The sequence below is a fragment of the Salarias fasciatus genome, chromosome 23, assembly GCF_902148845.1.
Source record: "Salarias fasciatus chromosome 23, fSalaFa1.1, whole genome shotgun sequence".
In the NCBI taxonomy this organism is placed as follows: Eukaryota; Metazoa; Chordata; class Actinopteri; order Blenniiformes; family Blenniidae; genus Salarias; species Salarias fasciatus.
The window spans coordinates 39,399,128-39,414,132 of record NC_043766.1 but is presented as its reverse complement, the minus strand read 5'-3'; the positions used below and the strand labels follow the sequence as shown (position 1 = coordinate 39,414,132).

The 15,005-nt window shown below is 42.3% G+C and overlaps 1 protein-coding gene across 1 annotated transcript; it reads left to right on the top strand.

Annotated features, from left to right (window-relative positions):
* The first annotated feature begins 6,586 nt into the window (after positions 1–6,586).
* Positions 6,587–7,582, top strand: LOC115381321 (putative nuclease HARBI1). The gene has a single exon (XM_030082601.1). The coding sequence runs from the start codon at positions 6,587–6,589 to the stop codon at positions 7,580–7,582; it is 996 nt and encodes a 331-aa protein (XP_029938461.1).
* The last annotated feature ends 7,423 nt before the right edge of the window (positions 7,583–15,005 follow it).

Genomic DNA, 15,005 nt, shown 5'->3' with positions numbered 1-15,005 from the left:
CAGTGAGGTGTGACACCAGGGCTGTGTCCGAATGTGCACCCTCTGCCCTAACCCCTCAATCACTACATAGTGCACTACATAGTGTTCACTACGTAGTGCACTACATAGTGCCCTGAATCCGTTGGCGATTCGGACACTCAGCTCCCTACTTTTTCCCCTCAGCGCTGATCACGTGACCCTCGGACGGTACCATGGTAACCACACGCACATGCTCGCCAAGACGTAATATTTTATTTTAAATGTGCTCCTATACTGCATTTTACTTTCCTTGTCATGTTTCTAATCATTGAGGAATAAATAAAAATATATTATTAAATTCAGTGAAATTATTGTAAAGTATTACATTAATACGTTATGTTCTTTGATGTTCGCGCCACTCACCTGCCGCGGGAATCTCATCCACCGGCGAAATGGCCCCCATCGTCAACTTTTCTGTGTTTTTGTTCTCTTTAATTCAACTTTTACTGGCCAAAATGACACAAATTAAGGCGAGGAGACAAAGGAGAGAGGCCTTGAGGAGGAGACGGCGAATGAGAGTGGCTCTCATTGCTTCGGCAAGACACCGCGTAAGTAAATAGGTTAATTCCCTTTTTTGCAATATCACGCCATCTGCTGGGGAAAATTAAGGGTATTATAGTCCTCATTTTTAATTGATTGCTTTTAAGCTTTGGCAGACTAATCTCATTTATGAATAGGAATCAATGTATGACTTGATCTAGCACATATCCCATTTCAGCTATTTACAGTAACTACCAAAAACCAGCTATTCCATATGTAAACACTTTTTGTAAGCCCATTTGATATGAGCTGATTGTTAAAAAAAAACTGGCAAACTAAATGACCACATAGATAATTAGATAATTAATTTTATTTTTTAGATAATTAATTTTATTTCGGCCATAAAGAATACATGTCATAAGTTATGTATGCATACATATAGATATACACTTATATACATAGACATACTCAGACATATTTATGTGCACATACATACATACACTTGAACGCACATACACATGAATACACATATCATTTGGCCGAAAAGGTTTAGGGCTGAAGCCGAAGCTTATTTTGCCCACCACTACCTCACCGCTGTATGAAAATTAAATAGAACCGAACTAAGTCGAGCTATGACAACAAGCCGACAATCTAAATAGGGCACAGCAAAAGGAAACACTTTTGTTAATTAACATTTTCTTCCTGTCGTTTTTGTTGCAAAAATTTATTTATTTTTTTTTTTCCCTTCTCCTTCCCTTCCATCTGCTCCCTTCCTTCCTCGTGGTTCTACTCTCTCTTCCCCCTTCCCTTCCCTTCCCTCTCCCTTCCCCATCCTCTCCCCTTCCGTCCAAATTTTCCTCCCTCCTTCTTGTGCTTCTCCCCATTTATGAGGTCGCTAAGAGTGGTACTTACAGTAAATGGTGACGCGAGATAAAGTACAGAGGCCAAACCATCAGACATAATGGATAAAAGAATGAGTTAAATCGTTAAAAAAAAAAAAAAAAAAAATTAGCTTGGTTGTGAGTTTTGTATATGTCTTGTTGGGTTTGTCTACTACTTCACTGTGTGTATTTATTAATCACCCAGGTTTTGTATGATTTTTTGAATATATTCAGAGACTTTGCTGTTTTTAGTTCCTTGTCCAGACTGTTCCACAGATTCACCCCTTTGACTGAAGTACAGTGTCCTTTGGTGTTTGTTCTTGCTTTTATTTTATTAAATATTGCAGTGCCCCTTAAATTATATCTGGTCTCTCTTTGTTTGAACAGGTCCTGCATGCATTCTGGGAGAATATCGTGATATGCTTTATACATTATGAGTGCTGTGTTTAAGTTTGTTAAGTCATCCAATTTGAGTAGTCGGTTTTTAATGAAAAGAGAATTTGTTGGTGCATGATAGTCACTATGATTAATAATTCTTATTGCTTTTTTTTGTAGTATTGAAATCGGATGGATTATTGTTTTATACGTATGCCCCCACACTTCCACACAATATGTTAGATATGGCAATAAAAGTGAGCAGTATAGTGTGTGGAGGGATTTTTTGTTGACAAAATATTTTACTTTGTGTAAGATAGCTATTATTTTTGATATTTTTCTTTTTAAATTGTCAATATGGGCCTTCCAATTTAGCTTGTTATCTATTATCACGCCGAGAAACTTGGTTTGGTTTACTAGTTCGATGGCTCTGTCGTTAATGGATAGTTTTATTGGAGTTGTAATCATTTTGTTACCGAATACCATGAAATTTGTTTTATTTATATTTAATGATAGTTGATTTATATCAAACCACGTTTTAAGAATGTTTAGATCATTTTCTACTGCATGCAGGAGCTGTTCAAGATCTGGACTGGAGGCATACAGACTTGTATCATCAGCAAAAAGGACACAGTTTACACTTTGCAGGGCATCGCAAATATCATTTATATACAGTATGAAAAGCTTGGGACCAAGAACGGAGCCTTGTGGGACTCCATATGTAATCAGCTGGGTATCAGACTCTACACCATTAAGATGCACGTACTGCTTCCGATTAGTAAGATAGCTTTTTAGCCATGTGAGAGCGGTACCCCTTATTCCATATCTATTCATTTTTTTGAGTAGTGTCTCATGATGGATGGTATCAAATGCTTTTCTGAGGTCGATAAACACTCCAATGGTGAATTCTGAGTTGTCAGTTGCCTTTGAAATGCTCTCAATGAGTTCAATTACTGCCATTGATGTAGACATTTTGGCTCTAAAACCGTATTGATGATTATTTAGCAAATGATACTTATTGATAAAACTGTCCAATCTATTCGTGAAAAGCTTTTCCAGGATTTTGGAAAATTGAGGAAGTAGTGAGATTGGTCTGTAGTTAGTAAGTGATTGTTTATCTCCATTTTTGTATATTGGAATAACTTTTGCAGTTTTCATTTCATCAGGAAAAATACCGGTTTGGAATGATAAATTACAAATATGAGTGAAAGGTTTTAAGATGATATCAATTATACTTTTAATTAAGGTTATGTCTATATTAGAGTGATCTGTCGATTTCTTATTTTTGATGTTATTGACAATTGTCAGTATTTCATATTCATTTACAGCGCTAATAAATATGGAGTGTGGGTTCATGTTGATCAATCTTTCATCTAGCCCATGTTTATCTCTGGGCTTCACTATCTCCTTTGCAAGATTTGGTCCTACATTCACAAAATAATCATTAAATGCAGCTGCAATCTCTTTAGGTCCGTTTAGTGTAGTGTTGCCCACGTTAATGTAATTTGGGAGTTTTGTTTTACCAGTGCCCTTATTGATTATGTTGTTAAGTGTTTTCCAGGTACCGTGAATGTTGCTTTTGTAATGATCCAGTGTTTTATGATAGTAGTCCTTTTTACTTTCTCTAATAATGTTGGTGAGCTTGTTTTTATACGTCTTATATCTAATTTCTGACTCCACATTTCTATCTTTTAGGAAGTTTTTATAGAGTTGATTTTTCTTTTTGCAAGCATTTATTATTCCTTTAGTCATCCAGGGCTTGACATGTATTTGTTGGTTTTTGCGAAGTGTCTTTTTAAGGGGACAATGTGTATCATAGAACATCATCAATACAGTCAAAAAGGCATTATAGGCCTCATTTGGCTCAGAGGCAGAATAGACTTCATCCCAAGTCAGTTTTTGCAGGTCTTCTCTGAGTGCATCGATTGCATCAGGGGTTCTTAAGCGTGTCAGTGTATAGGTGTTGTCTATGGGAGTTTTCCCTTTGACACAAGTCCGATGGAATATAGCAAATATGGGAAGGTGGTCTGTTATGTCATTGATAAGCAGTCCAGCAGTTATTTGGCTTTCTATGGCATTAGTGTAAATGTTGTCTATCAGTGTTGCTGTCTCTAATGTGATTCTGGTGGGTTTGGTTATTGCAGGGAACTGATTATTAGTAAACATGGTGTTGATGAAGTTGCTTGTTTCAGTGTTTTCGTCGGACTTGAGAATGTCAATGTTAAAGTCACCGACAATTAGGTGCATCTTGTTATTGTTTATATTGACAAGCATACCATCAAGAATTGAGTTGAAGGTATCCAAACAGGATCCAGGTCTTCTGTATAAACATGTAATGACTATATTCTTAGCATTTTTAAGTATTATTTCTACTGTTAATGACTCAAGGATGTTGTCGATGTTATTTGTATTTACCAGTTTACACTGCAATGATTTCTCAATGTATAATGCAACTCCTCCACCTAGTCTATTAACCCTGTGTGATGTAAATAATTCATACCCATCCATTTCGATACCAGGTGTTTTTTCTTCATCTAACCAGGTCTCAGACACAGCAACCACACTAAATTTTTTGAACTGGCTCAGATAATCCTTGATGTGTTTGAAGTTTTTGTGTAGACTCCTGCTGTTAAAGTGTATCACAGAGAGATTTTCTTCCATTTTGAGAGTCTTGAACTGATCATTGGTATAGTACTCACAATCATTAATTATATTATTGTAAAAGTTATTTTCAGGATCGAGATCATTTTCAATTTCATAAGATTTATGTTCAGTCGTTTCAAATGTTTTAAATTTAAATTTTTCGTATTTTCTATAAAGATTTTCTGCCTTTACTTCCCTATTTTGAGGATTAAGTAAGTCATCAGTGACATTGTTCACTTCAAGCTCTCGAAATGGAAGCAAGGTGTCCTCAGAATCTATCATAATTCAAACGGCACAGTTCATTTTGAGATGAACTCATCGTGGTTTGTAAGGGTGGAAACATATAGTATTTTTTGTTCAAAGATGTGTCTACAAACAGCAGTTTCTGTTTTATCCAGGAATAAATATCATGCAAGGACCCAAAGAGAACAGGGGAAATAAAAAAAAAAAAAAAAAAAAAAGAAAAAAAAACGTCTCCTCCAGGAGAGGGCTTGAAACATATAGGAAGATCCAGTCCAAGAAGAAAAAAGAGAGGGAAAAGAAAAGGAAGGAAAAAAAGTCGTCTTCTCCAGGAGAGGGTTGAAGCAATGGAATCATCCAGTCCAAAAAAGAAAAAATGAAAACAAAAAGTCTGAAACAACTGCCATGCATAAAGTTCCACATGCAGAGGGGAGGGGAGGTTAGTCCATATGCATGCATGCCAAATCCAAAGAAAATGGAAATGAAAAATGAAAAAGAAGCCTCCTGGACTAACCAAAACAACTGCATTTGTCATCACTATGCAGAAGGAGAAAAGGCATAAAGCCAGGGGAAAGCAGTGCCCTAATCGGGCCATAATTTTCCGCATCATCTGTAAGGATCAAGGTCTTTGAGCTCTCTGATCACGATTACTTTAGCTTGCTCGTGAGTGGATGAATTAGGACGTATCATTACCTTACAGTTGCGTGTCCAAGTTGCATTTATCTTGCCGCTCTTCCTCAGGTAACGGGCCTCTCGTGCAATTTCGGCGTTTCCCTTTGTTAAATGCTCATTCAGATAAACTTGGGTTCCCTTGAGCTTCTTCCCCTGCATGAGAAGCTGTGCTTTGTGCTTTCGATTGGCGAACCGGACTATGACCGCGGGTTTGGACTTCAGGTCCTTCTGAGGAAGCGTGTGGCAGGCGGAGATGCCGTTTATATCAACAGTTATGTTCTTGCTCTTCAGAAATTGTACGACTTGTGTTTCGAGGGTTTCCAGATCTTCCTTAGCAGCGTCTTCACTGACGCCAGGACCCGCGACAACAGCTCTTGCGTACGTGCGTGGTTTGATGTTTAATCCAGATATGATGACGTCGTCCATCCTCGTGTATTGCTCCAGGTCATGCACCCGTCGCTCAAGGTCTACGATGATTTTGTCCTTGTCCTCGATCACCTTTTTGAGCTGTCTGACTTCGTTGGTTAGCTCAGGTAATGCCCCGAGCCGCTTCTTCACTTGTGTCAGCTCCGCCGACATGAAGTCAAGTGATCTCTGCAGTTCTTCCATATCTTCTTCCGGCATGGGATTTGACCTTGTCTTCATTCGTTTGTCTTGCTTTCCCTTACTCGTCTTATTTTCAGTTGTCATACTTTTAGCGGATTTGGTAACTTTTGCTGATCAATACGGCGGAGCTCCGTAGGGCGCAGCCATCTTGGATCGTGACATTAGCTGCAGCGTTAGCATGCTCCAGTCACATGTCTGCTGATGGACGGAGGCCTGCAGGAGTCCAGTGACATACAGGGGGAAAACAGGTTTTTCATTGACAACATCCTTTCTGACTTAATGTGTTAACTATATTGCATAATTATGATAACAGGAATACATACAGGAAGGAATAAATCCTCTGAAAATCCAGATTTCAACCTGTGAATAAAGCATTTACCCTTAAGAAACACATGCAAAGTCACCAACCTTGTGTTTTAGTTTTTATTAAGGCAACAACAGAAGAAAGACATAATAATATTGAAGTGCAAAAGATAAACCTACAAAACAAGAAAATAGAACCATTTTGCACAGCTTTAAACTCCCACAAATGCTACCATGAGAAGTTGCATTTTCAGGAGCTTAAAGCTGCAAAGTGGTTCTAGGTTAGTCCTTTCCCCCCCCCCCCCCCCCCCCCCCAGACACCACTGGCCCTGTATTGTGTGGTCAACAGGAAGGTTCCCCTGTTGGCCATGTACTTTGATGGCCACTCAGAGCTCCGGCCAGACTTCCGGCTGCACCGCACCACCGTCTCGGCCCTCACTGACCTGCTCTGGCCCAGAGATCACCAGGGCTGGGGGAGGCACCTGGACACCCTGGTGTTCCTCTTCTGGCTGGCCAGTGGAACCTCCTACCGGGTGGTAGCGAGGGCCTTTGACATCCCCAGGTCCACAGTCTGCGATGTTGCCCACCGGGTGGCAGACCAGATCCTCAGCATACGGAGGCGCCTGATCTCATTTCCACCTGCAGAGGAACTGGAAGACATTTCTACTGGTTTCCAGCAGTTGGGTGGGTGTGCCTCTTTTCAGAGGGTTGTGGGGGCAATAGATGGCTGCCATGTGAGAATTAAACCCCCCGCAGAGCATGCCGAGTGCTACCTCAACCGAAAGCTGTTCCACTCGGTACAATTTCAGGCAGTGACTGATCACCAAGGGAGATTTTTAGACATTTTCGCCGGTTACCCTGGCTCGGTGCATGACTCCCGCGTGTTGAGGAACAGCCCCATCTACAAGGAGCAGCTGTATCCTCCCGCCAGCTTCGTCCTCCTTGGTGATGGTGGGTACCCCTGCCTGTCACGGCCCATCACCATCCTGACGCCGTACAGGCAGCCTGTGAGGAACCCTGTTGAGGCCCGGTTCAACAGGCACCACTCCAGGGCACGATCTGTGGTGGAGAGAGCATTTGGCATCATGAAGGCCAGGTGGCGGGCCATATTTTTCAAGGCGTTGGAGGTTCAACCCACCTTTGCTGTGAAGGTCATCGCCTGCTGCGCTGTCCTGCACAACCTCTGCCTTCGCCACGGGGACCTGCTGGAGCCGGAGCCAGTCCAGGAGCCGGAGACAGAGGCTGTCCACCATGAGCAGGACAACCAGGGCCAGCAGAGCGGGGAGTCACTGCGGGCAGCCATGGCAGCGGCATTGTCTGCTCCGAGGGAAAGGCATCAGGCACTCCGGGACCATGATTACTGACTTGATGAACACACTGTTGGTGCCTTCCACAGCTACCTGCTAAGGTAGCTGTGCCTTCAGACCACAGACTTCAGACTCTACTTGTGCCATTTAGTTCACGTTTGTTCTAAAATAAGTGTTAATATGTACAGCAACAGATTAATATAATGTAAATAGTTTATGTAAATAGTTCATTTAATTGTCTATCCTAAAACGTAAGTAATGTATCATTTTTTCTTCATCAATCATCCTTGTTCTAATGTCATTTCTTTATTATAAAATTGTTAAATTTTGGAACTTTACAGTGAACATAAAAAACAGCAAAAACAAACCAAACTCAATTTTTTTTCACAATTATTTCCAGGAGTTTCAAAAGTCTCTCCTGTCTCTCCTCTTCTCTTTTCTCTCTTTCCTCCTCTCTCTTCTCTCTCTCTTCCTCCCTCTTCTCAGCTCTCTCCAAGTACTGCAGCACACTCTGCCTGGACCTCTTGGCTGCTGGGGCGCTGCTCTCTCCCTCTCTCTCTCCCTCATCCTCATCCTGTGGCTCTGAGGATGCTGCAGAGGTGGAAGGGCTCTCCTCTCCAGAGGTGGCGATGAGGCAGGGAGGCCGCACAGACGGTCTGCCGCCTATCGCCTCCTCCATGAGGGAGAGCCACTTCCACTGACTGCCCTCCTTCATCCGCTCCTCCTGCAAACATTCATTTTATGCAACTGTTACATGACACCTATCGAACAGCATTAATAATAGAAACCTCACTAACCTTGAAGGTTTTTTTTAAGTTTTCCCACTTTTTGGCTGCTCTGGCAGGGGAAACCAGGCGGCCAAGCCCCATGTTCTCGATTATTGCTCTGTAATCACACACAACCACACAGTATTATGCAATAGCACACGGATTGGCCTTAAAAGAGTTATAGTTCCACAATTACATGCAACCACGCAATATTATGTAACAGCACACAAACGGGCACAATAGAATTAGTATAATTAGTATAATATAATAAGCTTACTCCCAGCCGGCGGCCGAGGCGAACCTCTTCCCGCTGAAGAAGCTACTGCAGCAGCGGAGCCGCACCAGCCGCTCCACATCCTCGTCTGTCCCTTCAAAGACACAACGCGTATATATCACACTCAGATATAAGCCCCTGGGTGTCACTACACCTGACATATTATCGGATGAACTGTTAATCGTTAAGTATTTGCTTTAGAAAATGCCGAAGATATCGATGCACTGTAGCTAACACAGGCTAAATATTAGCACCAGGGCTAACTTTCAACTTCAATGGGTCAAATATACGTTCACAGTGGCCGAAACTTTACACATCTTTAACCTTTACCTTGTTATAATGTGTTCATGCCCAGCAAAGTAACAATATTGTAATGAAATACTTACATTTATATGTCACAGCTCCGGCTCCCACTTCACGCTGCCGCTCTTCCGCCGTCATTTTGCTAGAGACTCGCAATGCACGATGGGTAATATCGAGCCGTCTAGGGAGCATCGATGTTCACTACTTTTCAAGATGCATTGTGGGAAAATTCTAGTGCCCTACTTTTTTGCTATCTGGACATTCGGACACCCCTAAAAATGGCGTCTTCACTATGTAGTGCCCTATGTAGGGAATAGGGTGCACATTCGGACACAGCCCAGGATATGGACAGAAGACATCTCTGGCTCGTTGTGATGACATCATCATCATCCAGGCTCTTGACAGTTTGCTTGCATCAGGTAAGCCTATGAGGATCTGACGGACATCCTGAGAAAATTGCAAAAAAAATATAAAATTGCAGATATAATTATGAATGGATGGAAGGATGATATGAATTCAAATAAATAACCATTATTCCAAATTTTTCATGAATGGTTATAAGGTCAAAGTGCATCATAATGTGTTGTGAACTTGTAGAGCTATTTTCACTCTTTTAATGCACCGCCATTGCATAGCAGAATATATATATATAAGAAAATTGAAATTAGCTGATCTACAAACTAAAAGAGTTGAAATGCGATGCATTGTGAACTTGTATATCGGCACTTTTCAATGAAGATATGGACTCCAGCCAAAGAAGCACTGGGCTTAAAATGCTAAACAACTAAATGAAGATAATTACAATAAAAGTATTGATTATCCAGGTGGATTTGCCATTTAAAAAAAAAAAAAGATTTGGCTTCGATTAATTAGCCAGCCCAGTGTTGATAAAAATAAGCGACATTCAAATCTTTAAAGTAGAACTTACAAACTGGGGAATGACGTGCAATGTCTGAATCACATGATTCACTGGGAGCACAGCTGCTGCTTCTTCCTCCATGGGGATTGGAGATGTGGCAGTTGATGGGATGGCATGTGCAACAGCAGGTTCAACCCACACACACACACACACACACACACACACACACACACACACACACACAAATCCAGGTTAATACAATTAGCAGTTGTGGCCACCTGATATTTGGCTGAGAATCAGCATGCTGTAAACTCTTGCATGGATAATGAACAAGGTGACATATGAGGTGTGGGTCAATATGTAAATCAGTGCATGTTTTGCCACACTAGACGAGTGGACTGCATACAGCAGGGGTCTCAAACTCCAGTAGTTGGTCCGAGGCAAGCGGAAGTCCATACCATGATAGTTTGTAAACAAAGAAGAATAGTTATTTTTAGTCAGTTTTACCCACTTGGTATATCATCCAGCATCGTTCTCCAGAAGCCTTTGTTTTAACTTTCTTTTAAATATAGTTAAAGTGGCAGAGTGTTTTTAGATCACTTTCCAACTCATTCCACATCCGAGGCCCTCTATAACAAACACCAAAGCCAGTGATTTGTAGTGTTCTATTGTTCCCTCTATAAAGGAACTTTTGTCTGGTGTCATGTTGATGAGAGGGAAGGGATGATGAGAGGAGCTCAGTCAGTCTATTGTTCAACCCATAGATAACTTTAAAAATTAAACAAGCATTACGATAAAGATTATTTTCTTATACTTTCTTATATTTTCTTATATGAGTCTTAATAGTCTATACAGGGGTCGGCAACCCGTGGCACGTGCACGCCTGGCATTGACACTAGGCACATGTACATGCGCCCCATATAACGGCTGATACGGGGAACGGATGTTTCATAAACGCCCGAATGGATCCGTTTCACAAGGAGCAGATTGTATTTCGGAGCCGATTGTACGAGGTGATGTACACCGATCGATAATCCGCTCCATGTCTCACATAAACGCCGCCTGACAGCGGGGGATTATTTGTTCCGCATGCGTTCCCTCGTACGTAGTGACGTGATGACGTGCGCAGTAAACGGGAAGCAGGACAGTCAAGCAGAAGAACGACGGTGAGTTGAAAAACACTTTTTTCAATAAAAACCCTGAGAGAAAAAACACCGGAGAGGCGAGATGGAAGCAAATCGCGCAACAGCGAGTTGTTCAAAGAGCTCCGTAGTGGAATACGAGCAATCTGGTGTTATGGATTAACTGGTTCCCGTGTTAATGAGTGACGTCGGAATTCTGTGTAAATGCACGTTGACAACAGCAGTTGTTACAGGGGCTGTATCATGCACTAGGGCTGTCGCCATTGAGAAATTTCCCCTGCGATATGTCAGGGCGGCTCAACATCGCGATGTGCGATATACAAGGGGGTACCCAAAAGTTCCCGGAAGTTGGTCATAAAATACTAATAATAATGAGTTCCGACTTCTGGCCGTCAGATGTGCTGCAGGTAAGCCTCGTGCACATCTGTGAAAAAGCTGAGCTCCCAGAGTGACACTGACGCCTGTCAGGAGCTATTTATAGTAACAGAGTGCAGCGGCGGTCTGCGATTTTTCCAGAATGGCGACATTGACGGTGAAGCCAGAGCAGCGCAAACATTAGATTCTGCTTTTTGCTGGAAAAACAGCAGCAGAAACACTCAGCTTGTTGCAGCAAGCCTACAAGGATGCTGCTCTGGGGAAGACTCAGGTCCATGAGTGGTTCGAGTGGTTTAAAAAGGACCAGATGCCGGCGCGTCAGGTCCGCTCAGCAGTGAAAACAATGCTGAGCTGCTTCTTGGCTGTCCAGGGTCTCGTCCACAGCGAGTCTGTCCCTCCAGGTCAGACTGTAAACCAGGACTACTACAGGAAGTCCTCAGACGCTCCGTGAGGATGTGAGGAGGAAGCAGAGCGTCGTGGCGGAGTGGAGCCGGTTGATCCACCACCACAGAGCGCCAGCGGACACGGCGCTGCGCCTCACGCAGTTTCTGGAGAAGAATGAGATGAATCTCCTCTCCCATCCGCCTGATTCTCCAGATGAAGCCTCCAGGGACTTTTTCTTGTTCCCCAAGTTGAAGAAGGAGCTGAAGGGACAGCGGTTTGCAGAAGATGTGGAGGAGGGGAAAAAACGCAGCCGGCCCAGAATGACTCTACGCACGGGTCTGACGACGCATTGGTGAAGTGGGAGACACGGCTGGAGCGCTGCATTAATGCAGATGGAGATTATTTTGAAGGCTACGGTGATTTTTTTATTTTCAAATGTCAGAAATAAAAAATTACAATCAAATTCCGGGAACTTTTGGGTACACCCTTGTATATATTAATGTGTGTGTGTGTGTGTGTGTGTGTGTGTGTAAATTGTAGAACTCATTATCAAAGCACAGATGCAAAATGCACAATTTCTCTGACTCAACCAAAAAACAAGATTCAGGAGAAAGCTTAAGATTTGACTGCAGCATCTTACCGAAAAAGAAAAAAACAATGGCCCATTTTTTAAGTCTTTATTTAAAGTAATATACAAAATTAAACATATTGGACACTATAATTTCACATTCACACACAAATGACGGCGATTTATAGGTCTGTCATCATGTCCTTGTTACCAGCATGTTTACCTTGTGTGGTTTGAGAGAGGATCTGAAAGGGGTGATCACATTTCCAGCGACACTGAAGACCCCTCGGATGGTGCGCTTGTTGCGCAAATGCACATGTACTTGGTTGCTACTGTGGAGAGCAAGGGAAATCTCTGCTGGTTGTTGCGCCACCACGCCAGGGGGTTGTCGTTAGGGTGGAGGGGTTCCTCCTGCAGGTAGCGAGTCAGCTCCAGGTGGACTCTGACTCTCTTGGGGACAGCTGCCGATGTGCTTGTCCGTGACTTCAGCAGGTCTCCGAGTGTTTTTTTTCTTTTTTGCCTCCGCTGGCTGCGCTGGCTGCACCGAGGCCTCTGGCTGGACGGCAGCTGATGCACAGGCCCCGCCCCCTCCATCTTCCAGGTGTAGTATTTCCTCCATCAGCTCGCTCTTCACCTCCCCATCCTCATCAGAACTGCTGCTCTGATATCTTGGGTCCAGCAAGCAGGACTTTGCCAAGGTTTTTTGAAGAGCAGCTGATCGGTACTTCTCCTCGAGAACACTGCACACTTTCTGTTTGATTTCTGAGGTCAGAGCGGTGTCTTCATCTGATGCTTGTAAAATATCTTCTCTGAGGAGTTTCAAGACAGGTTTGATTGATGAGACCGGGACATAATTCTCGGCAGACAGCAGATCCGTAAAGTCAGCTGCCGGCTTTAATGCCGCGTTCACCGACTCCAGAACTGCAATGTCCTGCCAGCTGGGGAGGAGATGCTGATGTCGCCGATCATCCAGAACCCTTTTGATCGCGGGGATTTGCTCCGAGACTCGGTCCACCATTTTCTGCTTGGAGCCCCATCTTGTTGGACAGTCCTGGATGGACGGAGTAATGGACAGAAATGACCTTCTCATTTTTTTTAGGTTAAAAGTAAACATATAATACATATATTATTTTTCGTTTCATTGTATTTTTTTCTAAACAAAAATATTTTTTAAAATATAAAAAAGCTAGCAACTGCTATTTAAGACTGGATGTTTAAGCTCTGAATTTTGGGCACCATTTGAAACATTTTTTATAAGTGAATATGTCCGAAAATTAGGAACAATAACAAATAAGAAATGAATCAGTACAAAAATAAATTCGACAAGACATGAGATATAAAATAGATCTGAAGGCACACAAGTGACTCTGTTTACATTAACACAGGCAGAGGAGGCTGTGAGATCAGACCAGAAATTTCGTAAAACGGGAAAAGGTAATTTCGGATTTTTTTTCTTAAGCATTAATTTTATATTATTATTTTTTATTAAACAAATTACGAACAAAACTCGTATGATACTGTCTTCCAATGCACAAAGTCAATAAGGAGTTAGAAGATAACAGTAAAAAGAGTAAAAATCTTAAAAGCCCCTCCAAATTATTTCTCTGTATTAATTCAAAGTATTTCATTTTAAAAAGCTGCTGAATTTGATTTTGGTCATAGTGCGCTTGACTTCATTACCGGCCTTGATGGACATTCAACGTCTAAAAACATATATAAATCCTTAATTTATTTGAATCAATTCTTAGCACCTCCAATTTCTTCAAATAACCCATATTTATTTTTAAAAATGATATTAATTTTGTCCAGCCTAAGTTAATATCATGTCAATATTGGTCAGAGAATTACAAAAACCACCGGCGGAAAGTCAAAGTAAACGAGGATAAATGATTAATTTAAGGGACTTCGTCCACATTAATTATATATTGATACCACAGCGACTAATAATAATAATAATAATAATAAAAAGAAGAATACAAAGCAAAACTGGGATATTTTTATTTTATTTTATTTAGTTTGACCATAATAAAGGACAGTTACATTGCTTCTAAAAGCCAGCTTACCATTATGAGTGCGTGCTGCGGGATTTGGAGCTCCTTCTGCGCCTTGGCCAGATCCCTCCTCTTCAGCCAGCTGTGGGAGAATGCACCCACTAAGGAGTGGCACTGACCCATCGCTCGGGATGTGCGATCAGTAACGCTGGCCATCGCGTTCGTCACTGCGAGGTGTAAATTGTGTCCGAAGCAGTTCAGCCACGTCCACTCCAACTTTCTCACTGCTGCAGCGATGTTTGCCCCATTGTCCGTAGTGATGCACGCCAGCTTCTTTTCGTCCAAAGACCACTCAGCAAATGCGCCGCGTAGAGCCTCTGCGATGTTGTCGGCCGTGTGGTTCTCCGGCATAAACACTGTTTCCAGGCAGCGTGATTTCAGAGTCCAGTCTGTGCCCAGGTAATGTACAGTCAGACTCATGTAAGGAGCCATATTTACGCTTGACCACATGTCGGTGGTGGCAGAGAAAAAGTCCACATTTTTTAGCTCACTCTGGACCGATGCTCGAACTGTGTTATACATCTTCGGCACAGCAGTTTCAGAGAAGTAGGTTTTACCTGGCAACTCGTACTGTTTATCGAATTTCTCGAGAAGGGACCGGAATGAAGGTTTCTCCACAGTAGAAAATGGTACCATCTCCTCCACTAGGTACCGTGTAACAGCGGTTGTTAGACGTTTATGTCTGTCACTGTCTCTGTTATATTTTCCAACTCTCGCGAAGGCTTCGCCAAGTCCAAGTTGTCGGCTGGGACCGGCA

Bases quoted from the DNA above. Each gene is read 5' to 3' on its own strand.
- LOC115381321 (XM_030082601.1), top strand. From the start codon at position 6,587: ATGTACTTTGATGGCCACTCAGAGCTCCGGCCAGACTTCCGGCTGCAC.